This window comes from Pyrus communis, chromosome 4 (assembly GCF_041283825.1).
Source record: "Pyrus communis isolate YQ-2024b chromosome 4, ASM4128382v1, whole genome shotgun sequence".
In the NCBI taxonomy this organism is placed as follows: domain Eukaryota; kingdom Viridiplantae; phylum Streptophyta; class Magnoliopsida; order Rosales; family Rosaceae; genus Pyrus; species Pyrus communis.
Window position 1 is genome coordinate 20,652,644 of NC_142568.1, and position 24,306 is coordinate 20,676,949.

The 24,306-nt window shown below is 36.6% G+C and overlaps 3 protein-coding genes across 6 annotated transcripts; 1 reads left to right on the top strand and 2 right to left on the bottom strand.

The window, feature by feature from the left end:
* Positions 1–616: 616 nt before the first annotated feature.
* Positions 617–3,195, bottom strand: LOC137723118 (transcription factor MYB61-like). The gene is made up of 3 exons (XM_068462287.2): positions 2,453–3,195; positions 2,151–2,280; positions 617–2,020 (listed from the first exon to the last, which is right to left on the bottom strand). Exons 1-3 carry the CDS (start codon positions 2,583–2,585, stop codon positions 1,039–1,041), a joined length of 1,245 nt encoding a protein of 414 aa, XP_068318388.2. The 5' UTR covers positions 2,586–3,195; the 3' UTR covers positions 617–1,038.
* A 12,270-nt stretch (positions 3,196–15,465) lies between these two features.
* Positions 15,466–18,791, top strand: LOC137722328 (uncharacterized). Its single transcript, XM_068461297.2, has 2 exons — positions 15,466–15,624; positions 16,248–18,791. Exons 1-2 carry the CDS (start codon positions 15,577–15,579, stop codon positions 18,534–18,536), a joined length of 2,337 nt encoding a protein of 778 aa, XP_068317398.2. The 5' UTR covers positions 15,466–15,576; the 3' UTR covers positions 18,537–18,791.
* A 296-nt stretch (positions 18,792–19,087) lies between these two features.
* On the bottom strand, positions 19,088–23,756 carry LOC137722327 (transcription factor PIF3). 4 transcript variants are annotated; one of them, XR_011066753.2, is made up of 9 exons: positions 22,734–23,664; positions 21,363–22,596; positions 21,174–21,275; positions 20,989–21,054; positions 20,573–20,638; positions 19,945–20,466; positions 19,556–19,679; positions 19,354–19,449; positions 19,088–19,258 (listed from the first exon to the last, which is right to left on the bottom strand). XR_011066753.2 is itself a non-coding variant. In XM_068461294.2 (8 exons), the coding sequence occupies exons 1-7, from the start codon at positions 22,790–22,792 to the stop codon at positions 19,587–19,589; spliced, it is 2,142 nt and encodes a 713-aa protein (XP_068317395.2). In that variant the 5' UTR covers positions 22,793–23,756; the 3' UTR covers positions 19,088–19,449; positions 19,556–19,586. The 4 variants fall into 4 exon arrangements, 2 of the variants coding, with proteins under 2 accessions (XP_068317395.2, XP_068317397.2); XR_015961805.1 differs by having other exon boundaries at positions 21,363–22,269; positions 22,734–23,604; XM_068461294.2 differs by having other exon boundaries at positions 19,088–19,449; positions 22,734–23,756.
* Positions 23,757–24,306: the final 550 nt, after the last annotated feature.

Genomic DNA, 24,306 nt, shown 5'->3' on the forward strand with positions numbered 1-24,306 from the left:
AGTGCCATAGACACTGTTAAAAACTTAAAGGTGAAAACATCTCCATCTCAAGCAAATAGTGACAAAAACTCAATTGAGAAAAATGGCCTCTTGAATTTTTGAACTTTAGAAAATATAATGTTCTGTATTTTTTTTCAAACCTGAAAAGGATCAAGACAGAAAGTGATGTATGTCATTTGAAAAGAAAAAAAACAATGGATCCCAGGAAACCAGATGTATTTTTGGTTGTCTTGCAGATTTGAAAGAGGTGAAGGCGAAAGAAAGTAATCATCCAGCTTCAAACCTGTATTTATGGAAACTTAATTCTATAGATACAGGCAGATATATATATATATATATATATATATGTATGTATGTATGTATGTATACGTGTGTGTATAGTTCTTGACTACTGACATCCTGGTGTGACAAGAACACATGAGATTCCTCGTCACCAGAACATTTTTTTTGAAAATTTATAGAAACGCTTTATTTTTATGTTATTTTTAATATCGAGAATTAATTATCCCCTCTCACTTTACACACTCGAGATATTTTTCGAACAGTACACATCAGAGAGGGAAGAAGGCAAACTCGGCCGCACGAAGTGGCCACAAAATTCGTGCACACGGGCGAATGAATAATGTATTTTGATTGTTTGCAATTAAATCTACAATAATTGAATCAAGAACAACAATAAGAGACATAAGATGGAGGAACATGTAACAAAAGCCCTTATTTCTGTAACTCTCAACCCTATTAATTTCATGGACAAAGCTGGGAGTTTTTTTTATGAACATAAAGCTCAGATATTGGAGAGATCACAAATATATTAGTAACAATAATAAATTTGAAAAAGGCTGAAAAAATAAATTTGGTATTGGACACTTTACAAAAAATGAAAATCAAAAGAAAATTCTATGGCACACACCTGTAAATTGTAAAACCCAGAAGAACTCTACCAACTTCCAAACCCTTCTCTCTCACAAACTAGAAGTTAGCTTAGAGTGGGTTGTGCTGCACCTGGTTTGATTTGTTTTGTTTTTTGGTTTTTTGGTTCTAAAGGGTTTGACCAAAAGATACAGCAAGTCTCTGAAGATCCTTTGTGTACATCTCTGAAGCTTGTAAAGCTTGCTGGTGCTGGTGCTGCTGGTTCTGGTGCTGCCAAGATGTTGCGCTCAAGCTGTTTGATAAAATGTGTGACTGAGATTCTGGTTTGATTTCTGAGTAAGTAGCAGGCTGAGAGGCTTGGTGGGTTCCCATCTGAAATGAGGTGTTGTGGAGATATTCAGACCATTTGATCTCTTCTGGGTCGTCGGATTTTACCGCCTCCGGCGGCCACCAAGAAAAGGTTGCAGAGCTGTCGAAGTAGCCGCCGCCACTGCTGTTGCTGTTGTTGGCATTGGAGTCCCAGGTGGAGGAGTTATCGGATGGAAGGCTGATGGAAGGCTTCACACGTGTGGGAGGAGGAGGAGGGGCGGTGAATATGGCGGAGCTTGATGACATGGACGGTTGCAGGAACTCTGGATTTTGATTGAGGAAGCTGAAAGTGGTGTTTTGATTTACTGCCTGCAGCCCCATATCTGACGACGAACCATAATTGTTTTGGTTATTGTGATGAGGAAAAGAAAAGTATCCCACAAAATCACAAGGCCCGCAACTACTGGGGGAGCCTTCATGTGTCAAACTTTTGCTGCTGCCGCCATTGCTGCTTATGAGTTTGGAGGTAGAAGAAACTTCAACCGGGTTGAACCGGTTTTCGGACGCTGAAGTAGGGTGCTTTGAACTCACTGCCTCAACCAGGCTCAGCTCATTGGATCCCACAGAGGCCTTCTCATTGCTTTTGTAAGTTGGGGAGAGGGTAATATTATTGTTGTTGTTAATTTCTTTGCCAATATTTTGATCAAGCACTTCTGAGAGTGGTTTGTGAGTGTTGGGGTCAATGCCTCTTTGCCTCAGCTTCTTCTTAATGCAGGAATTCCATAGATTTTTAATCTCATTGTCTGTTCTTCCTGGTAGCTGGGCTGCAATCTGAGACCATCTGAGATTGCAGCAGCCAAAAGATTTGATTTTTATAATTGCCCAGAAGATAAATAAGAACAAAAATCTTAAATTTTAAGAAAAAGAAAAAAGAAAAACCCAAGTTATTAAAACTATAAAATATATATTACCTGTTCCCAAGAACTGCATGGAGTTCTATTATCAAATTCTCTTCTTGCTGTGAGAATGGCCCTCTCTTCAAATCAGGCCTCAGGTAATTTATCCACCTTAACCTGCAGCTCTTCCCACACCTCTGCAGACCTGCCAATATATCACACTATATGTCACCTGAAGAAAGACAACTCTTTCTGAACAGGACGATATTCTAAATTACTCTCTGGGACGGGCCATCACAACCGACACAACTTTAGTCCTGTGGTTTTTCCCCCCTTTGGAAAGTGATGAACAAATTGAATGGAGAATTAGAGTGTACCTGCTAGTTTAGGGACTGAGCTCCAGCAGCCATGGCCATGCTTGGTGATGTAATTGAGAAGCTTCTCATCCTCTTCAGGAGACCAGAGGCCTTTCCTTAGCTTCTGCTTGTAGCAACAAGAGTGCCTCCCCATGTGGAGTCCAACACTAGCTACACCTGCAATGCTGGCACAAAACTTTACAAAAAAGTGGCTGAGTTTTGATGTGAATTGTCAACAACAGCAAGAGAGGAAGCCTCTGATATGTATTCTTTCTAGGAAGTGAGAAAGTGGTGAATTTTGAGGGGGGAGAGAGAGAGAGAGAGAGAGAGAGAGAGAGAGAGAGATAAGGGGGGGGTTAAGAAAATGAAATGGCAGCCTGGTAGGGAATCAAATTAATAGGAGAAGGCTCAAAGAGAAAAGTCACATTCTTGAGGGCGATTGGAGATTATAGTTTTGAATTAAATTTCATTTTGCTGAGGTAGGCTCCTCTACATTCCACTGCAGGGTCGAAGTCAGCTCTTGACCCTTTATACGGGGGTGGTGGTCCGACACTATCCGACGGTCCATATGCATTTGGATGAACCCTAGTAGACGGATAAGATCATAGGAGGAGTACTACTAGCTCAGGGAGATGGAGCTCCAATTATTTGACTTTGATATGTCTCATCAATGTTGAGAGTTTATAAGTATTTGGCAGCACTACTTGTTGGGCATTTCTTATGAGACATATAACCAATTCTTGAAAATTCAATTTCAGAAGCGCATGTTACCTGTAAATTTGAGCGTAAATAAGTTGATTAAAGAAGCATATTTTTTTTTTTTTTGCATTCAAGTTTGAGTTACCCACTTAGATAAAATATCATTTTCAATTAAAAGAGAAGCACATGCTAATTAAGGATTAAGGTGATGTAGATGAATATCAATCCATAAACACATTTGTAAAAATGGAAAATGACAACTCCGTTGTTTGCTTTGAGTTTTAAGTAAGACCCTATCTTATCAAACTCTTATCCTAAGATTCTAAACACTAAAGCAGCCACGTGTATTGGAAAAGGGAAATTTTCTGATCAAAAGAAATCTCTAGGACTAGTAATGTTTGCTCATATATGATTCTGTAATAAATTGTTGATAAATGCGAACGAAGGTTAGTTCAGTTAGTAAGAACGTGCTTATAGTTAACTTTCAATCCAAGTTTGATCTCTTCTGCCAACAGGATGCGCAATTTATAAAATTTCTATGTAAATCTATATCGACGACAATTAGTAATTAGATGTCATGTGTAAGTCTTTCCTTCTTCAGGTTGTGGATATGTCTTGGTGCTGATGTTAAGAGTAGTCAATCTCCCCCTAAGTTTTTTGTTACCAAAAAAAAAAAACTGTTGATAAATGAATCTTTGCGCACTCACTATTTAGAATTATTCTTGTGTTTATAGTTTACATATTACGTATTTGAATTGTTAATGAAGTAAATTCTCAAAAAAAAAAAAAAAAAAAATTGTATGACTTAAATTGACCATTTGAAAAGAAAAAAAAACGTTAGGAGAGCGAACTTCTTAATCGTTATTTATCAAAAAATATTGTCAATTAAATGTTTCCTAATTATGTAGATGATTAAATACTGAATACTCCATTGATACACTCCTTTATTGACCAACTTTTCTGTCAGATACTTCTGGTATTATGTTGACTTTTTTTCTTTTCTATTTGCGTTTTGGGTAATTTCCCCAAATCATGATTACTTTGAAAAGTTTCATAATTGATGCAAAAGAATGAAATATTCCCAAGATAGCTGAGAAATTTCAAAGAAAAATAACCCAAATTCTGCCAACTCCTCTGTCGTGCCTCCTTGTTTCCAATATAAACGATATACTATATTAAATTTATCTAAATTACGTGAAGGATGATTCAAACTCAGATGCAGATGGTAGGGCACACTTTTCATGGCTAAGGGCTGCCTTAATTTTTTTTCCCATTTCATTTTATCTTCTTGCTGCATACAGCAAGTTGTATTACTGTGTGAAATGCTAATTAAAGGTATGACAAATGAAAGAAGTAATCACTAATTAAAGGAAAATTTCTTTAATATAAATTTGACAATAATGACAATTAGCATAGCTGTCCTTTTTTTAGTTGATTATGTATTTTGAAAGCTTAATGAGGACAAATGGAATGAATTATTAAAATTAATTGCAAGGTGAGTTCAATTAAGACGATGTGTTTTCACCATTCTGTATTAGTTTATCTATATGGAAAAAAACATAATTAAGAAAAAGGCCATAAACTTGTGTTGGCAGAAGCGTCTACTAATTGGACAATATCGATATCATGATAAACTTACATTATTGAATTGAAGCAAAATTTATACAGTTGAGGCACTATGGCTGCCATGGCTAAGGGTTTTGAAGGGGTTACATCAGCTCTATAATGAAAGGTTTTGGAGGTTAGAGAAGGTATTGTTGTTGCGGTGAGAAAAGGGGTTTTCGAAAATTGTTTTTGAGAGCGATTCCCTCCGGATCCTTTCAGTTATTCTTCGTCCAAGTCTTGACACACCACTCCAATAGGGTAATTAGTGATTGAGGACGCAAATGAATTGTTGAAAGAGATCACTGGTGGTTTTGATACCCATATTTGTTGTCAAGCTAACTGTGTTGATCATCGCTTTGCTCAAATTTTATTGGATATTGGTGTAGTGCATTACTTGCTTGAGGAACGATCGGATTTAATTTTTGATATTCTTCTTGTTATATGTAATATTCGGTGTTACTTTTTCTTCTTTTTTCAAATGTTTTCCTACCAGATTTTTTCCGAGCAAGGTTTTAACGAGGCCACTTACCCAAACTTCTCAAAATATACCGTGGCAAATGTTATAAGCAAAGACCTTAATATGGTATGAATAACTTAAATGTTCTTATTTATAAATTACAATAGTAATTTGATAAGCTAAATAATGTAAAAATCAGAAAAGAAAAGAAAAAGCGAAATTAATGAATATAAGAATGAATATAGCATCTTCTTTATAGTTCTGGATGACGGAATATTCTATTATTCTGTATTGCAGAGTCTATGCAACGAACATCCAAAACTGGTAAATGTTTATAGTTTCCCAAATAAATAAAAAATCTCCTTAATCATATTTTATTATTAATAATAATTTTTTTGTCTGTGATAGCCTGTCAACTTGTTCTTGTATTATGAAGCTTCCCTTGACCTTAGCAATGTCTGAATTCAGAACATCCTGCTGGGAAATTGGATATTAAAACCCTACGAGAAGATGCTCGTAATCTCCATTCCTCATCATATGAACCATATGAGCTGTTTTTATGAAGTCAACTATTTTTGCATGTTTATTCTCTCTTGTTCTTTTTAGGTTGGTAAAATCATATATGTTTAATGATAATCTGTCGGCTTTGCTGTCATTTTTATATTTTCACTTTTGTTTAATCTATGTTTCTGCATATTGAAACTGGTTTTTTTAATTAGGTTTACTTCTTTGCTTATATAATATAATATTTTTGGTCGTTTTTTATCTTTTTGACCCTCCATTATAGGGAATGAATCTCTGTCTTCTGCCATCAAATGATTGGGAAGGTTTAAAAAATTTCACAGTCCAACACATGTAACTTCAGTTTTTTTGGGAGGAATACTAGTTATCCTCTCTTTTATCTTCTCTCTTGTATTATTGTCTAATGTTTCATGAACATCAAAATTGTTTTTTATATAATAATTCTGCAAAAAATCAACTAAATTAATTAAATGAAAATTTATTAGTTGTCTGATTATATTCATTCCTTAATTAATCAAGTTGAATTAATACTAGTGTGATATTCGGTCAAAGAGTTATTCTCTGTATTTCACAACAGTTAGATGATTAAACATTTTACATGGTGGTTGGATTTTTGCATGGAACATCTTTGAAGGATGACATCGAAGGTAGATAGTTTTGATCATTAAATCATTTTGCCAAATGAGAAACCTTAGGCATGGTAAATTGGTAACTGCAATATTACCTGCAGTTTCTTGGTGCATGCATTTAGTTTAAAGCCTCAAGAAAAACAGGCTAATCTTATTAAAGTTGATATCATCAGTGAAGATAATGTTTTCATTACTGTACAATCGTCACAAGGACAAGAGGAACATAAGGTTGTGGCTCTTAAACACTTAAGTAATCATGGCCAGACAAAGCTTGGGACAGATCTAATCCAAAATCACTTCTTGAAATTAATGTGTATTTGTATATTACGAATTGCTGAGCTGGACTTTGGCTACAGAAAAAAGGTTCAACTGAGTGAATGAATATATACTCGAGACCTTACAATATGAAGGAAGAAATATTGGTCCACCAAGTTTATCAGCTTCAAGGAAGAACACATCGAACTGAAATTGCATAAAAAAAGGTTTGTGGGGCTTTGTTAATCACCAATTAGCAAAATATTTAGGCCCATATATTGCCTTTATTATTAACTCAATAGTCCACGATGTACGTTGCCATAATGGAGAGATTATAACCGTTTGAAGGGGAGGAGGATAACATTTGCTCCAGTGTCAGTTGTATACAATCATATTTATGATCACATAATTAATTTTGGAATAAAAAATATCGACACATATATATAAATGTATCTAATTGGTAACATCTCTCTCTCGAAGACCTTGATCATAGTGACCTTGATCACTTATACAAGGTCATGAAAAAAAGTCTTATAAATAACCTTATATTAGTAGTATGAAATATCACGATGATATGAATCCCGTATCAGATAAGTTTTTCTACTAATTTGAATGACTTGTGTCTTTTGTAGTATCATTTTAGTTATATAAAATTGTGTAAATATTTATTTATAGGGGAGACAGTGAATTTTTTTATTCAAACAGTCATCACAACACCATCATTGTGCTGGGGGCTTTCCCTTAAAATCAAGGCCGTGCATTTTTCTTTTTCCTCTTTCTTCTTTTTGAATTTTTCTACTTCTATGTAATTAAACTACCTCTTTAACTGTGTCATGGTTTCTCTGTTGATTTGAAGTCATTAGCATTCCAGTCAAAAATGTCGACCAAATAAAAAAAATCAATTAACAGTTTATTATACATCAACATAGTGTCACGCGGTATGTCTTGCATCAGATAAGAATTAATGGGTTTGATCTTAGGGTTACAACCACGTTGGAGATAAGCATGGGCAAGCGCAAGCGTCCAGCTTGTGACAGACGGTGTAAGAGGAGGCCTAAACCCTAATCCGGTGTCACTCCGATGGATCAAGTCTTGTAATCTAGCTAAACTACTCACGATCAATCACATGACAAATCATACATGTACTGCAGAACTTGGTTATCTTCTTCCATTCATTCCTTCATGTACAAAAGATAAATATGTGAGTTCACTTTACAGAAATCTTCCACTCAGGTTTACATAGATTCTGTGGAAACATGGCAGTCTGTCTTATCAGATTTTAGTTTTCTGTATCTTAGGCAAAGTGTGATGCATCAAGTGGAAGGTTTTGATAACTAGTAGCACTACTTTAATAAAACTCATCATTCAAGTAAGTGTAAAATTATAACATCTAAGTACTAGAAAAGGCACAATGTAAATGAAATTCATGAAGGGAGAGGAGAGGAGATATTTAGATCATAATAAGTAGGGTTTTTATCACAAATGGTCCAATGGTCTCTGAAATTGAAAATCAATTAATGTAGTCCCTGAAAATAGGTGTTGCAAATCAATGTGGTCATTCCGTTACAATTTTGGTGGTCTGGTGATGCAAAGAATGGTGAGGTCTCTCTTGAGATAATGAGGTTATAGCCGAGGTGCGTCTATTGTTGGTTGAAAAATATTTCCACACCCCCTTTTAGGCCTTGGTTAAGCAGTTTGTGCCTTCGAGGATTTATGGAAGGGATCTCTCTTCGGAGTAGGCCCTACTATAAGAAAAAATAATTTCATTGTGCAAAAAGGTATTTAGACAACTTTTTTAATTAATTATTAAACTCACATCAGCACATAACAAAAAACTTTACAGAATAGCAGTGGAATGATCATATTGATTTGCAACACCTATTTTCAAGAACTATATTGATGGTGTGGGTCATTTTCAGAGGTCATATTGATGGTGTAGTTCAATTTCAAGGACCATCTTGATGATGTGGGTCAATTTTAAGGACCATTTGTGATAAAAACCCGTAAATCTTGTGGGGCCCATTTATTTACTACATCAACACTTAACAGAATTTTTAACAGAATTGTGACGGAATGACCACATTGATTTGCGACACCTATTTTCAGAGACTACATTGATTGATTTTTAATTTCAGGGACCATCTTGATGGTGAGGATCAATTTCAGATACTATTTGTGATAAAAACCCTAATAAATAATAATAAAAATAATAAATCATTGAAATGGAGGGAGGCACAATCCATATGCCCCTTGAAAGATGCCTCTTTTGCCTTATCCTTAAAGCCATCTTTTCATAAGCTAATTCACAAAACAGACAACTAGTTGACAGCAAAATCAAAGAAATGACACTTTTTTTGCTAACTAAATTGCAGAAATTAATTCCAACCCACTCAAATTAAGTCAACATGGGAAAACTTAATTTGGGGTGTAAGTGAAGTACATCCCTTATTATTAGCATATGTCACGTGATGAGAGAGATTAATATGAAAAAATATCACGTGTTATATATACATTAGAATATCTTCAATGAGGGAAACATTTACAAACAACCGAGGTATGCCCTCATGATAGCATGCACCACACTGAAAAAAGTTGGAGTTCCACCATAAAATCAATTGGCAATATGAGAAGTAGTCCAATTACCTATAAGCACATGTAAGGTCCCTCATTTCTCTGATGTGGGATTGATACTCTCAACATCACCCCCCCCCCCCCACAATCAGTGTAGAAAATTTTCAAGCCTACACATAGAACACAAATCTGGTGATGTAGAGTACGTGTGGTCGTTAGGCTTTACACGAGGGGCAAACTACTTTGATACCATGAAGAACATTCGGGTTCCACCATAAAACCAATTGCCAATATAGGGAATAATTCAAATTACTTTTAAACATATACAAAGTTCCTTCTTTCTCCAATATAGGATTGATACTCTCAACACATGATGTATATCACTCATCAGGTGAGCACTACATGAACATTGTGACAGCTAGCCAAGTCTTTCTCAATGTGAGTATGCATGCATACTGACTGGCTTTGCGGTCATCTTACATATCATTTCCCTTTCACATAGTTAGACTCTACCTCACTCAATCTTCTGCCTGCATTATCTTTCCAAGAGTAGAGCAGCTCTTAAGTTGCCCATAATCTAATTAAAGCTCAAAGTTTGCAAACCATCATAGCAGCCAAACAATAATATTCTGGATTTTTTGGATTTTGGTTGGGTTTTATGTGATTATGCATGTTTGTGCGCTAAGATTATGAATAAGATAGATACCCTTTCCACAAACTACCCAAATTTTATGGCTAGAAAGTGCTGCAGCAAAATCATTGTTTTACAAATTCTCGCTTAGGCCCTTACCTAGGCACTAAACAACTGGTTCCTGTCCCGATTAATCTCTACCTGTTTGAAAATTAAGGGCACCTAGACTTGCCTAGGGGCCCGTCTAGCCCACCTAAGTACATGTCTAGGTCACGGTTCTTAGATAGAAAATAGATTAAACTTTCATTTTACATATTTTTTTCAATAAATTGTAAGAGACTTGTTTAATACTTGGATGAACACTCATTATATGTTTGTTCCCCAGGTTTTCAATATGTCCTAATACTTTATAATTTATATGTCATTTCGTTTTGCAATTTATGTATCCCAATACAATTATGCATTTTTTTTAAGTATAAGTAGACATTTATTTATATGTTGTACAATAAATTTAATTAAAATTAAAAATAAATAAAAATAAAAAACCGCCTAGGTCCTTGCCTAGACGCCCAGGCGCTAGACCCCTGCCCATCCAACTAGCACCTAGCATCTTTTAGAACATTGAGCAAAATACAGGTATGAAATGTAGGGAAAAAAAGAAAATTTGTGGGAAACACACCACATTGTGTTGCTGGGGAGATGGATCCAATGGAGCCTAGAAAAGGTTACATTTGAGATGACCTTAATGTGATCAACTCAATTGGCCCATTAGCGCCAATTGGAAACATAAGCACATGGCTTCTCATAAGAATTAAGTTAAATCACAACTAAAACTTAATTATCTTGTCCGAGGGAGAGTGATGATGATAGGAAAAGCACGAGAGCATCAGCATCATGAATCGTGACGTTCGCTTAATTACCATATATGGAAGCTTAAGATCTTATTAACAATCATTATTATGTAAAAATGCTACTATTAATTCCGCTGTGATCCCCATATATATGATAGTTATTTTAATAGGGTTTTAGCATCTTCAGCGACATAAAACCGCCTTGAAAAGAGAGGGGGAAGGTGCAAATTATAGGGGCAACCTTGTTTTTTTTTTTTTTTTTTTTTTTTTTACAAAGAATACTTCTACAATTTACAATTAACTAGTCCGTAACAATTAATAATTTGTCATAACTTAGTATTGAATTCACTTCAAATACATCATTTTTGCATTTATATATGTTAAACCCGAGACCTTCTCTAATTACTGTGTGAATTGACTTTAATAAGAAGATAAACACTAATTATAAGAAGGGTCTGAAGGTAGCCAATTAAGTTATTAATCCCATCAATTATCAAAAGCTTTGTCTGGTTGAAATGCTCCCCTTGTACCCCATCTTTGAATAATTACATATTTGCTTTTGCTTTATAGTGGGAAATGAAATGATAGTCAACTTTCTTGCCTCGTTTACATGATTACTTTTAATTTTGGGGGAAAGCCTCTGCCCCTAATTGAACTGTTTGAGATTCTAATGGGAATGATCTCCGAAATTGTCTTCTCAATCAGTGTGCTTCAAAGAACTGATGTCAGACTCTCATTGGGGCTTTCCTTAACAGATTTTGATTAGAGGTGTCTAATCAAATTCATAACAAAAAATAAAAAAAGAACAAGGAGGACCATGGCGGACACTTCAATCTTAATTAGGGCCTAATTTGAAATCCATCCCTTCCTATAATCTCAATTGCAAAATTTGAACTTCTATCCCTTTTTGTATGTGAATTTTACAATGAAATGGCATATACATATATCAATAGTTGATAATTATTAACATACGCATGAGTGATTGCAATTGACATACACGCGAATGAATGCGACTGGCATTCACTTAAATATTTTTTCCCCTCTTTTTGTGCTCAATAATATTTTCCCCCCTTTAACCACTCTTTACACGTACGATTTACCCATGGCGTTTTCATTAGCAGAGATTACTTAGAACTTGACACTTGATTAGGGTTTGTACATCACATCATACTTTTCTGGGTGGTTTAAACTCGAGATTCTTGAAGAGCACCAGCATTTTTGTAAATTCAATTTTGCTGGAAGCTTCGTTTAGGTAGACACCCATTGCTATGTAGATTAATGAAAAACTTTTTAATACAATCACACTGTCACTTAGTGTTACAAATTTACTCATATTATATTATGCGTAGTCCGTAAAATATCAATTATGGTTTACTCAAATCATCGCACGTAGATGACCAACATCACATGATAATGTGATCGTTACACCTAAATCTTCCAAGTTTCACAGCCTAAAGAGTGAATCTAGTTATCCAACATACACATTCCGTCAAATAGGTTGCAAGATGACAATTTCAAATGTGTTCTAATTAAGTTTAGAGATATTGAGAATACTAATTGGTGATGTTATAAATAACTGACTGTTTGGACTTTGCAACATTATCATGTGATAGTATTTCAGTAACACACAACAATTTTTTAACAAGTGCATTACAAATAAGATCTCAGCTAATGATGATATAAATTGGGTATATACGCTCTTAGGCCTCGTTTGTTTTAATTAGATAGGATTGGACTAGCTAGTACTAATGTCACAAGTTTGGTGTGGGATGTATGGCTCTGGACTAAGTTAAATGAGATTAGCTTGGACTGTGTGGACTCTAGACCTCATTAAGTCGTGAAAAATTAGTCCCATGCGAAAGCAAGGGATTGCTAAGAAACCTTACTACACTGTCACCACGCCGCCACCTTTGCGTGAAGTGAATTGGTGAAAGTGAGCTGTTGTTCTTCATCAAAGCTATCTATCATCGAGTGAGCTTCATCCAGAACAAGTCTCCTCTTTCTCTCTACTAGATCGATATGGAATTGTGGGAGTTTTCTTTTCTTGTTTACTTTGTTTAGGGTTCTTTTCTTGGCGAATATTTTAGCAAGTTGTCGTGAAGCTCGCAAGGCCGTGAGGCCAATAGAGTTGCTCATGAACTTGGTCAATTTGCCTTAAAAATTTATAGTTATTTCTCTTGAATTGAAGAAGAGCCATTTGGTTGTCCTCTTTTCTCCATGCTAATGCTATGCCCATTTGAGTTTATCAATGCTGCACTAAAAGTTTCACTATTCTTATCCAGCTTAGTTCGAGCCAAGTCAATCTAACTTAATCCCCGAAGCCAATCCTCTCCATGACAGTCTGATGTAACAAACAAAACCTTAGTGGACTAGAATGCATGGGTCTGCATTTTTGGTTTCTGGGAAGGTTAGGCTTTGTGGGTACTTGGTAATACTGGATATAGAGCCTCTCAAACCTAAAAGCCAAGATGAAAACAAGAAGGCTCAAACCCAACCCTGAAGACCATGGGCTTTTATTCAACGAGGCATGGAGCTCTCTGAAAAGAGGAGGAAGAGACATCTATATAAACTTATGAAGCATTCCCACATGAAACGATGCCCACAAGTAGCTTTTGGGCTTTTCTTTTTGCTTTTGGTCCACTGGTGGGCTCAAAATGTCCGTCACATCACATGCTTTACTTTTACTTTGCTTTAGGGTTAGTAAAATTCTACCAACAAGTAAAGGTAACATGTTGTTTTAATTTCCATCACATTCATCCACATAGTAATAATACATTTTTAAACATGAGTTCGGGCATATGTGTTTTACCGCATTGGTGAAAAGTAATAATGTTTAATCACTTTGTTGCAGGTTTGATTTTCATCGATCTTCCTTCCCCTAATATTTAACAATTTAATCTATTAATGTTGTCATTTGTTATAAAAAAAAAAAAAAAAAGGTTTTGTTTGGGATGAGGTATTCTTAGATGTCATTTGGGGTTACATGGGACTTAGCTGCATCATAGAATTAAAGTACCTTATTTGGCAATTCGATTTTCGCAACCGGCCCCTGACCTGGTGTTTAAACCCGGAAACCTGACACTTTGATTCTCAACCAAGGGAGCCTAATCTTCGGACCATTCATACGTGACCAAGGATTCCAAATTTCACGACTTTGCAATCATTTCCATTCAAAATCCCATGACTTTTGAATCTCTCTTTTACATTTTCTCTTTTATCGTGTACTACTGAGTGGTTTAAAAAAATCAATGATTAGATCATGCATATGTTAGAGAATATGATCTCACATCAGTCATATGATAAAATAATATACAATTAGTATATGAGAGATTTTACCCCTATTATCACCGAGGCCTTTTATAATGAAACATTGCACCTAACGATTGGTGGTTAAGTTGAGACAATATCGGTGATATTGGTGGTGGTCTGTGATGGGCCTAAAATGTTTATCTTGGTAACAAAGCAAGCTATTATCTCGACATGTCATGGACCCAGGTTACTAGGCCTGAATTTGCTTCTTTAAGTTGAGACCAGTGATCATCTAGCTAGAGCTTTACCTGGAAACCTCGGCCGTGGGATTACTTGCCCGGAGGCGAGGAGTACTACTGTTTGCAAGGAAAGCTTTCGAAAAGTTACGTAGCTCCAGTTTATGGGTATTAACTGAAGGACTGGGTCTTCCAAAAGATTGGCATTGGCTCCATTGACTAAATACCAACTGAGATGACTGGCCTTCGAAAATATTGGTGTTTTCTCGAGTGATTGAAAATTATCGACCATATTGGCTTTAGCTCCAGTATAATGACTTAATCAGTTCTAGATGTGAGGTAGTTTCCTTTGTGACCCCGTGTGGAGCCACTCGTGAAAGAGCGTGTTAGAGAATAGGATCCTAAATCGGGTATATGATAAAAAAATATATCATTAATATAAAGGAGTTTTCACCCTAATATCACCTAGGGCTTCATGATAAAACCCCCACATTTAGCAATAATTAGTTAAGTTGAGGATAACATCAATAATATTAGTGATAAAACGGCTTGTACCTAAAAAGTTTATCATTATATAAGAATCTAATGATTTTTGCAATGGTTATATTTCGTATAAAGCTTGTACATAGCCGAATCCCCGTCTAGTTCCTTTTCCCAAGGTTAAAAAAACGTTTGAACATAAGATAAAAAAAAAATCACAGAAAATATAAATATTATCAACTGGTTCTCCATATCTATAAACAAGTACACCCTGGATTCCAGCTTCTTGGGATTTATTAATTGGTGCTGTCTATGGCCGCCATGACCCCAACGACACTGACTCAATAATTTTCATTTCGTTAAATATCAGAAGCTTTTGGTGTTTTTTCACACCCCATGACCCCAACTTTAGTTATCACACGCAAGGAATTTGTATGTAAGTTAAATGTATTTATCTTGCATTTTGAAGTTTCAAATTCGATTGACCTTTTTCAATATTGTTGTATCAAAAAAGAAAAAATAACTATAGTTGTTACACGAGTTATATATGAGTAAATCTAGAAGATTAAATTTGTAAATCAAATTTTGTAAACTAAACGATATGAAAGTTGATGATTGGATTATTACTTAAACGTTGATAAATATGCTCATTTCTTATGTCACCAATAAAAAATAAGTAAGCACATTACACATTAATCAACAGTTAAGTAATAATTCAATCATTAACATCTACGTATTTAAGTGGATAAACAAAAAATAACCAAAGTGGTTTTCTAATCTAATCATTGCTGCTGTGGCAAACCATGTGATGTGGCCTTCCCAAAAGTTTTTTTTACTTTTGCTTTTCTTTTGGGACTCTTACATTGCCTTTTTTCTCCTTTTTCTTTTGCTTCTGCTTTAGTCATTTGATCTTCACTTACTACCAAGCAGAAGCGTTAACTTTTTCTGTTGATCACTCTCATGGCTGCTGAAACTGTTGCATCACTTCAAATTCCTACCACTGATGAGGTTTGTTTCTTCAGTTTTTACTGTGATAATTAAGTGTTTTAGTGATTAAGTATATGAACTTTTTTGGGAATTTAAACTGGGTATATATGAAAGATTTTGTTCATGATTATGTATTTTTTTTATCATCTGTATTTTTTTTCATCAGTACCAACTTGGAGGTATCTGTTTTTCACTTAGGGTTTTGTAATTTTGGAGGTATCTGTTTTTCACTTGTATCCATCATATCATTACCTTTTTTTTTCTGTTTAATTAATGGAAACTGATCAGATAAGAATATGTGGGGTATCGGATGTACTCTATGTAACTTTCATATTTAGGGTTTTGAAAATTTATCCCTACCATGAATAAACTGATGGGTGGTGTATGTTTAAGCTGTTCAGCAAGTGATATACATACATACATACATACATACATACATACATATATATATATATATATATATATATATTAGTTGTTTTGAATTTGTATACATATCTGGGATTTTATGATTTGAATTGGATATCAAGAGATCTATGTAAAATTACAGATTCCAAAAGAGATTAGAAGCAAAGTTATTTCTATGTGAAGTTCTCTTTCTGGACGGATTCATTTATTTTCCTTCCGATCATTCTTAACCATTGCAGCAAGTTGAGAAGAAAATAGAAGGCAAAAAGGGTTCTGAACAAGATGGTGTTTCCTTAACCGTTGCAACATCATCTGAGCCTCCAGCTGCAGCAGTTGAGGCTGAGAAGGGTGCTGATGCTCCTGCGCCAGATGTTCCGCTTGTAGAAGAAATAAAAGTGGAAAATGAAGCCATTCCTGCTTCACAAATACTCGATATCCCAAAGCAAGCGGTTGATGCTGTTGAGAGCCTGGTAGAGATTAAGAGCGCAATTAAGTCTGTAGGAAGAGAAGTGGCCATAGATAGCATTGAAATAGCTGATGCTCCTGTGCCAGATGTTCCGCTCGCAGAAGAAAAAAAGATGGAAAATGAATCCATTCCTGATTCACAAACATTAGATATTCAAAGTGCGGTTGCGTCTTCAGTGAGAGAAGCACCGAAAGAACCATCCATAGATAGCTTTGAAGTAGGGCAAGTGGAGGAACCGAAGATAGTTGATGCTCCTCTATCATCAATTGTAACCATTGAGAATCAAGAGAAGCCTTTGGAAGTCACTTCGGACGAAGGATCCATAGCAACAGTCAAAGACTTAGATGTGAAGGACAAACTAGAAGAATCTGAGCACGTAGAGCCTGAAGACATTGTGCAGGATGAGACGGAAAAAGATGAAGGCTCTATAGCTGAAAAGACTGAGCCTACCAGAGTCTTGGAGGAAGGGATAACTGAAACAACGGACGCACCTAGTCTAGCTGTGGAGGAAGAACCAGAACAGCCCAAAATCGTGGAACAAGAAAAGAAACAGGATGAAGTTGGGCCTGAGGAAAGTGTTGATGTTGAAGAAGTGAAAGATGAAGGATTTTCAGTTGATAAGGTTGAAGATTCAACAGTCGTGGAAGAAGCGAAAAATGATGAAGATAACAAGCCTAGACTAACTGAAAATCTTGGAGCGGCTTCACTTAGTCGGGAAGCTCAAATTGAAGTACAAGATGAAGGGGATGCTTCTCTACCTGACGTCACAGAAAAGTTAGCAACTGAAGACGAAAAGAAAGAACAAAGTGCTGTCAATGTGGTTGGGAAGCTAGCAGAAAAGCCAGCTATGGAGACTGAAAACGTCGGGGAAGAGAATGTGAAAATCAAAGAAAACGAGAAGAGGAATGTGATTCCTGAGGGTTCAACTCAAATAATTAAAGAAGATGAGAATAAGGAATCGATTGGCGTTGATGTGGCTGAGAAGCTAGTGAACGAGGCAGATGTGGAACTGGAAAAGGTTGGAGAAAACGAGGTGGAGACTGTAGAGGATGGAAAGAGAGATTTGGTAACTGAGGATTCAATTCAACCAATCATAGAGGAACAAAGGAAAGAATCAAATGGAGGTGATGTGATTGAGAAGCTAGCGGAGCAGGCTGAGGTGAAGTTGGAAAAGGTTGGAGAAGATAATGTGGCAAAGGATGTCGAAACTGAAGATAATGAAGACAGGAATGCAATAGCTGAGGATCCGGCTCCGCCAATTGAAGAGGGTGAAAAGAAAGAATTAGGCGGGTCTGATGTGGCTGGGAAGCTAGCAGAAGAGGCGGCAGTGAAGGTGGCAAGTGTAGGAGAAGAGGTGGTGGCAAAGAATGGCGGAATTGAAGAGAACGAAAAGATAAATGTGGTAACTGAGGATTCAACAAAACCAATTGATGTGGTTGAGAAGGTAGCAGAAGAGGCAGTGGTGGAAACAGAAAAGCCTGCAGAAAAGAATGAAACAAAGAATGTGAAATTTGAAGACGACGAAAACAAAACTGTACTTGAAGAGGATGTCAAGAACTCTATTATTTCTCTCAATGAATTTATAGAAAAATCATTTGAGGGAGCTGCGAAAGATGTTGAACCTGTGGTGGAAAGCAAAGCAGCAGAAAAGATAGAAAATGGGACTCCAGCTGAAGTTGAAACCAAGGTGGAGAAGCCGGATGAAGTCACTGGAGCTGTTGAAGTTGATGAACCACTTAACAATTCCGAGCAAAATGAATTAGAAGTTAAAGGAAAGGAAACTGTTAAAACAGATGCTGATAAATTGGAGAAAATTACGGACAAAGTTGCGAAACCTGATCAGAATGTAGAGCCTCCTCCCACCAAGGATAGTGATCAGGCAAAACCCTGCAAGGACCTGCCAAAGGAAGTTCCAGCTAAGTCCTCTCAGAAACAGTCGAATAACCTTCTGTCAAAGGTAAAACAGTCACTGGTGAAGGCAAAGAAGGCTATCATCGGGGGGAAATCTCCAAGCTCGCGAACTCCTGCCACCGGAACTAAGGAGGCTATCAAAGTTAAATAACGAGATGGAATATTAATTTGCATCTGGCTTGTGTTTTGATGGTAAAAGGATGTGTGCATATAGAAGATATAAAGGCTCTGCCATAATCAGTACTGTAATGTGGTGTGTATATTTGTTAGTTTTCTTCCCCCTTTGATGCTGTTGATTTAATTGTAATTACTGCCTGAGTTTTCGGCGTTGATTCTTGTCAGTTTCATCGGGAAGGAAATTTATGAGCGTGAAAATGGAATGCAGATTTATGTTAAAAGTTGCAAATATTAGTATCATCATCTGATCACAATTTTTCTGATCATTGTGCATTTCGGTTGAAGCCATAAGTAGATTACATACAAGAGATCAAGAAAACTGAAAACACCAAAACAGAAGGTTTGCGAACACCCGCTGGGAGCAGAAACCGAACGTGGAACCTTGAAAACCAAGATTTTTCGACAAAAATTCATCATATTTCATCAAAATTTCTCATTAATAAGGAATTTCAGGACATAAAAAAGAAACCGATCGTAACATATTTCATCAAAATGGCTTCAGAGAAAGATAGAAAGAACGACAGATGAACTAAGACATTACTATCATTTCATTAATCAACACATATGTCCGGTATATTCTCAACTCGTAGACATCGCATTAACTCACCGGCTACAAAGTGAATGTACAAATGCTAGAAGGTACTGCAGAGTCTTCTCAAGGACCAAAATCTGTGCAATATGTAATTGTACTCTCTCCTGAAATTAGAATTCAGATGGTTATTGCCGAGGTTCAAACACCCTCACCGACTCGTACTTTTTCAGTTTTTTGTGTACTTGTAAAATGTATCTACCCAGATCAGAAGCAAGGCAAAAAGGTCCAATCTCAGGATGCTGCAACATGGATTTCTCTCCTCCAATGACAGATAGAACTGCTAGTTAACCGAAACCTGAATATACAAGCGGAGATAAGTTCAAATTTCTTCCAAAAATGAATTATTACTGTGGTGTGTGTGTGAACATTAAAATTTGTGGAGAATGCCTTTATACACTCACTAGCTGCTCAACTAAGCATGACATCATTCTGTTATCTGTTAGCTCTGTTGTTGTTAGCATCAGCCGCTTGAACATTATTTCCAACCAATGCAGTCTGTCCAAATCCCTCATTAATTGCTTGGCCCTGGAAACACCAAAGAACAACAAAAACTTGATTTAGGCACGAAAATAACGCAACAATCCAAGGTTCTTGACAATTATCATAACGTTATCTCACACACACAAAATCCTGGGATTTTTCACACATTGTTAATTGATTCAGGTTTGATGGTCTAATGTAAACACTAACAAAGAACCCCAACGGATATGAAGCATCAATTAAACAAAACTCCAAAACTAACATTCATATAATTATAAACAAAAATCGACTTCATAGTAAATGCACAAACCTGACTAGATGTTGGATTCATAGAGCTATTGGCATTGTTGTTTTGCATCACTTGAGAGTTCATGTTCTGAACCAAATCCTTTGAACCAGAAACTGGAGCTGATTCCACATTTTCCACAGGTCCTCCTGAACTGCCTGCATTTAGTCCTGCAGATGACTTCACAAGGGGACCTCCTGATGAGGGAGCTAAGGGCGCATATTGCATCTGCATAGGAACTCCTTGACTAGGAAGCCCAAACATCTGAAGGTTAGATCCCATCATCCCATTGAAGGCGTTGTGCCCTGCCATATGTGAACCAGGGAAATGTGTTCCTTGCATGGGGGGCACCTGAAGCATAGGGTAACTAGAAGATGCACCATTCATGTCGGGCATACCCATCCCAAAACCCATGCCTAATCTCATTCCCATTCCCATTCCAACACCCATGGGTGAGAAATGAGCCACACGGGGTCCATGCATGTGTTGCATTCCTGGTGGTAACATCATTGGTGGCATATACATACCAGCTCCCATTGACATAATCTGCATAGATATTGAAATAATAACCGTGTTATACTCAAACATTCAGTTGATTGGACATTAACATCGAAAGATGACTAAGTTAAGGAGTGATAAAGATTATGTTTACCTGTACTTGGAGTTGAAGCGTCTTTAAATACTCAATAGCCTCATCAAGCATTGAAGCTTTGTCCACCTTATATGTCATAATGAATATTTCAGTCTAACCAAATTACAGAAGATATCAACCAATAGTAGGTTATGTTAAAACTTCCATGATTATCAGTAATATCTATTACATTAAGCAACCAAGTTCAAACAAAAGTTGAAGTTCGAAAGATTGTAGAGATACATTTCAGATTTAATCAATAGACTTTCGTAGGCATGAATACTATTTTATGAAATTGCTTTCACTCCAGGAGTTTTTAATTAGATCTTTGATTTAACACTAAAATTGTTAAACTTCTGAAATCCATCAAACATCACAAGCAAATTTTCGGAAAGATGATAAAATATAACACTTCGAAGAAAGAAAAAAAAACCAACCTTATTGCAATTCGGTATGAGTTCCTGTAGCGCACGCATCTTCTCATTGATTCTGTCCCTTCGCCTCTGTTCAGAGAAATCCAGAATGAGTACAACTTAATGATCTTAGAGTTTGCAAACAGCATATTACGAAGGAACTAACATATTCCCTGTTATGAATACCATCAATGAATGGTCTTGCTCACCCTTTCCGATAAATTATGCACTTCTGCTGCTCTGCTTCTCTTGGAACCCTTGCCCCGAGCATGCACTCCTTTCTTGACACCCACAGATTCATCCTCTACGTCCTGCACAGGAGGAAGTTTTCTTAATTTAAGGAAAGGGAAACATTAAGAAAACTCCAAGACATATTGAATACCAAGTTTTCAACTTACATCACTATGGCATTCAGACTCGTCAGTCTCACGACATTTTCTCTTCAAAGCATGTGGTGGGTCATCTGAACCTCTCTCCACACTATTGCCTGAGCAAACAGAAGAAGCAACAACAGGTTCCAGAGTTTTTTCACCACCCGGAGATACCCTACTAGCACTTTCACAAGGTTTATCATTGGCGTTTATGTCATTCTTAGAGGTTTCTTCTTGGCATGCCCCCTCAGACCGCTTAGCAGTACATGGTTCCTCGAGAGTCTTTGTTTCTGTTGGCTTCAATTCATCACTGGACCTCACTAGAATTGGTTGGCATTGTGAATTTGACTCCTTCGGTGCACCACTGCTTGAATCAATTAGCATTGACTCGGGCAGATTGTTCCTAGTTGCAGCTGAAAACTTGTCCTTGTCTCCAATCCTTTCCATGCTTGATGAACCTAAGCCAGCCATTGCACCGTTGTTCTGAACATTAGCTTTCGCAAGAGCAGCTGGCCGTGAAAAATGGGTAAAGTTCATTATGGATGGATTAGTGTTTCTAGGCATTACTGGATCTTGCCTCTGCATCTTCATTCCAGGAAAACCGCCCGTAGATGAAATCTGATTTGAATTCTTGCCAACACCACGATGGGTGGCACTAGTATTATCACCAGCAGTATCTGAAACCCTTGATCTGGAAGATGGATACGATGCTTGAGATTGCTGCGATGATAACGAGTACAATTGACTAGTACCAGTTCTAGGTCTGCTAACATCAGCACGGCCGATTAAAGCAACCTTTCCCACATTCCTTTGTTGCAAACTAGCATCTTCATGTGCAGAATTCGGATTGGAATCCCTAAGCACCTGACTAGAACTACTCCTCTTATCGATCAAGGCAAGATTATGATTGGAGGAAGCCTCATTTGCAGTTGCACTAGAAAATTCAGGCAAAAAATCATGACAGTACTCATGATGTAAAGGCTCATCAATGGAATAATTCAACCAAGGCAACATGTCATCATCCTCACTCAAACCCATCTCAGAAGATGGCACCGACAACGGAATTTCATCCAATCCAGAATCCACCACAGACCCAAATTTCCCTGTCTTCCCAACGTTGCTATTTCCTACATCTCTATCTCGATTTTTCGGGGTGTTAGAAGACGGTAAGCTATTACAAGATGGATTCTTCCTAGTTCTACTGGACTGACCCTGCATCACAACCTGACCATTTTCCCATACCAACTCAAGAAAATCATTTCTGCATTAAATCCCACAACAAATCCACAAATTTTCAAATGTTAAATGAGATAGCACCCAAAACACAAAACAATTCAATGGCACGAATCAAAAGGGGCAAAACTGCAAAGACTGTAAAATTTGGAACAGAAAACTTACTCAAAGTCTTGACTTGAATCAACCCTTCCGGCTATCCGATAAAGCTCCGACAAAGGCATTGTGAGGAGCTGGAAAATCACTGTTATTCTGAAACGGCACACAGCTTCAAGAACACAGACATCATTGATCTTACAAAGTCCGATTACAGATTAGTAAACGAGCCATTTGTGCTGAGATCAAAGCACCAGAAATTAATACATATATGTGTACATATAGAATGCCAAGAAAGAGTGATTGAAGACAGAGACGTGAACTCCCAACCAAACCCCCAGTATAAGACAATCCCAGTTCAACCTCTAGTGGGAAAAGAAAAGAAATATATATTCTTCACAGTTATATAATTTTACAGAATAAAATCTTACTTTAAATACTAAAGTCTCTGTCAACAAGAAAATAAAATATGCAGATTTTGAATTAAAACATAAAAAGTAAGCAGTCAAAGTAATTCTTTAATGGGTTCCAAAGATCCCTGAAAACCCTCTAAATTAAGCTACTTTGGGTTAAAAAATTGATTCTTTTCACTTCTTTTAATCATTGGACGAAGAACCCAGAAAACAGATTAAATTTACTTAAACTAATCAGCAATCTTTAAGCAAAATCTTCACTGCCCAAAACCCAGCTAGAAAGCTAGAAGGAAAGCAAGACACTTGATTTTGGGGAAATCGGAGTTTCTTGGATTAGCCAAATTACACTAATCCAGATGGTAAATCATATAAAACTCTTTAAGAATTAGCAACTGAGCTCGAGCAAAGAGAACCCATGATTTCACAGAGTGAGAGATAGAGAATCCAAGTGGACGTGGAAGACGGCGAAAGGCTAGCTGAGTTGCGGGGGGACGGGGTTTGGTAAAAGCTTCAACTTACAACTACCCGTGCAGCTTGAAGCCATCAGTGGCTTTAACCATGGTCAAACATCGTATCATGCCTTGAATGCTTCAGCCATTTAGCCTCTGAATTTTGATTAAAAAATGATTACCGCACACCCATTCTCTTACGTGTCTTATTTTTGTTCCCCAATTCGTTTGTCTTTATTTTTTATGTACCATAATTATACTACCTAATGAACATTCTTCAGCTCCATTCAATCAAGAGTTGTTCATATTTACTTGGAAATTGCAAATTTATGTGTATACTGAAGTGACTTATGAACAAGGCACATGCACCAAAATAAGGTAATGTTTAACAGAAAATGTAATTTTTAGCAAAAGAGACTTGTATATGAAAAGAGTCAGTATTTTCCTTATCATTACATCAAACGCTAATCCTAACTTAAATATCTTTCTTTTTTCAGTCAAAGTTGATTAGAGCAAATCTTCTGTATCCATTTTGTATGTGGTTTTGTTATGATCTCTATCATTGATTGACACGTGTTAAGTTTATGATAACAAAATTAACGAGATTTAAATTGATTAACACGTATTAATAAATGATCAAAATTACAAAGAGATCACATACAAAATGGATGCAAATGATTTGAACCGGAGATGATAGCTGCCACCACTAAGCCATACTCTTGTTGTCAACGTGTGATTATCAAATCTGATCATGATCTCACTAGTTGCTACCTTAAACAT

Excerpts from the sequence above, each read along its gene's own strand:
- LOC137723118 (XM_068462287.2), bottom strand. The coding sequence starts at position 2,585 with ATGGGGAGGCACTCTTGTTGCTACAAGCAGAAGCTAAGGAAAGGCCTC. Across the intron at positions 2,281-2,452 it reads CTCAGTCCCTAAACTAGCAG|GTCTGCAGAGGTGTGGGAAG; the intron begins GTACACTCTAAT and ends ATATATTGGCAG. Across the intron at positions 2,021-2,150 it reads CATGCAGTTCTTGGGAACAG|ATGGTCTCAGATTGCAGCCC; the intron begins GTAATATATATT and ends CTGCAATCTCAG.
- LOC137722327 (XM_068461294.2), bottom strand. The coding sequence starts at position 22,792 with ATGCCTTTGTCGGAGCTTTATCGGATAGCCGGAAGGGTTGATTCAAGT. Across the intron at positions 21,276-21,362 it reads AGTCTGAATGCCATAGTGAT|GACGTAGAGGATGAATCTGT; the intron begins GTAAGTTGAAAA and ends CCTCCTGTGCAG. Across the intron at positions 19,680-19,944 it reads TGAATCCAACATCTAGTCAG|GGCCAAGCAATTAATGAGGG; the intron begins GTTTGTGCATTT and ends TGGTGTTTCCAG.
- LOC137722328 (XM_068461297.2), top strand. The coding sequence starts at position 15,577 with ATGGCTGCTGAAACTGTTGCATCACTTCAAATTCCTACCACTGATGAG. Across the intron at positions 15,625-16,247 it reads AAATTCCTACCACTGATGAG|CAAGTTGAGAAGAAAATAGA; the intron begins GTTTGTTTCTTC and ends TAACCATTGCAG.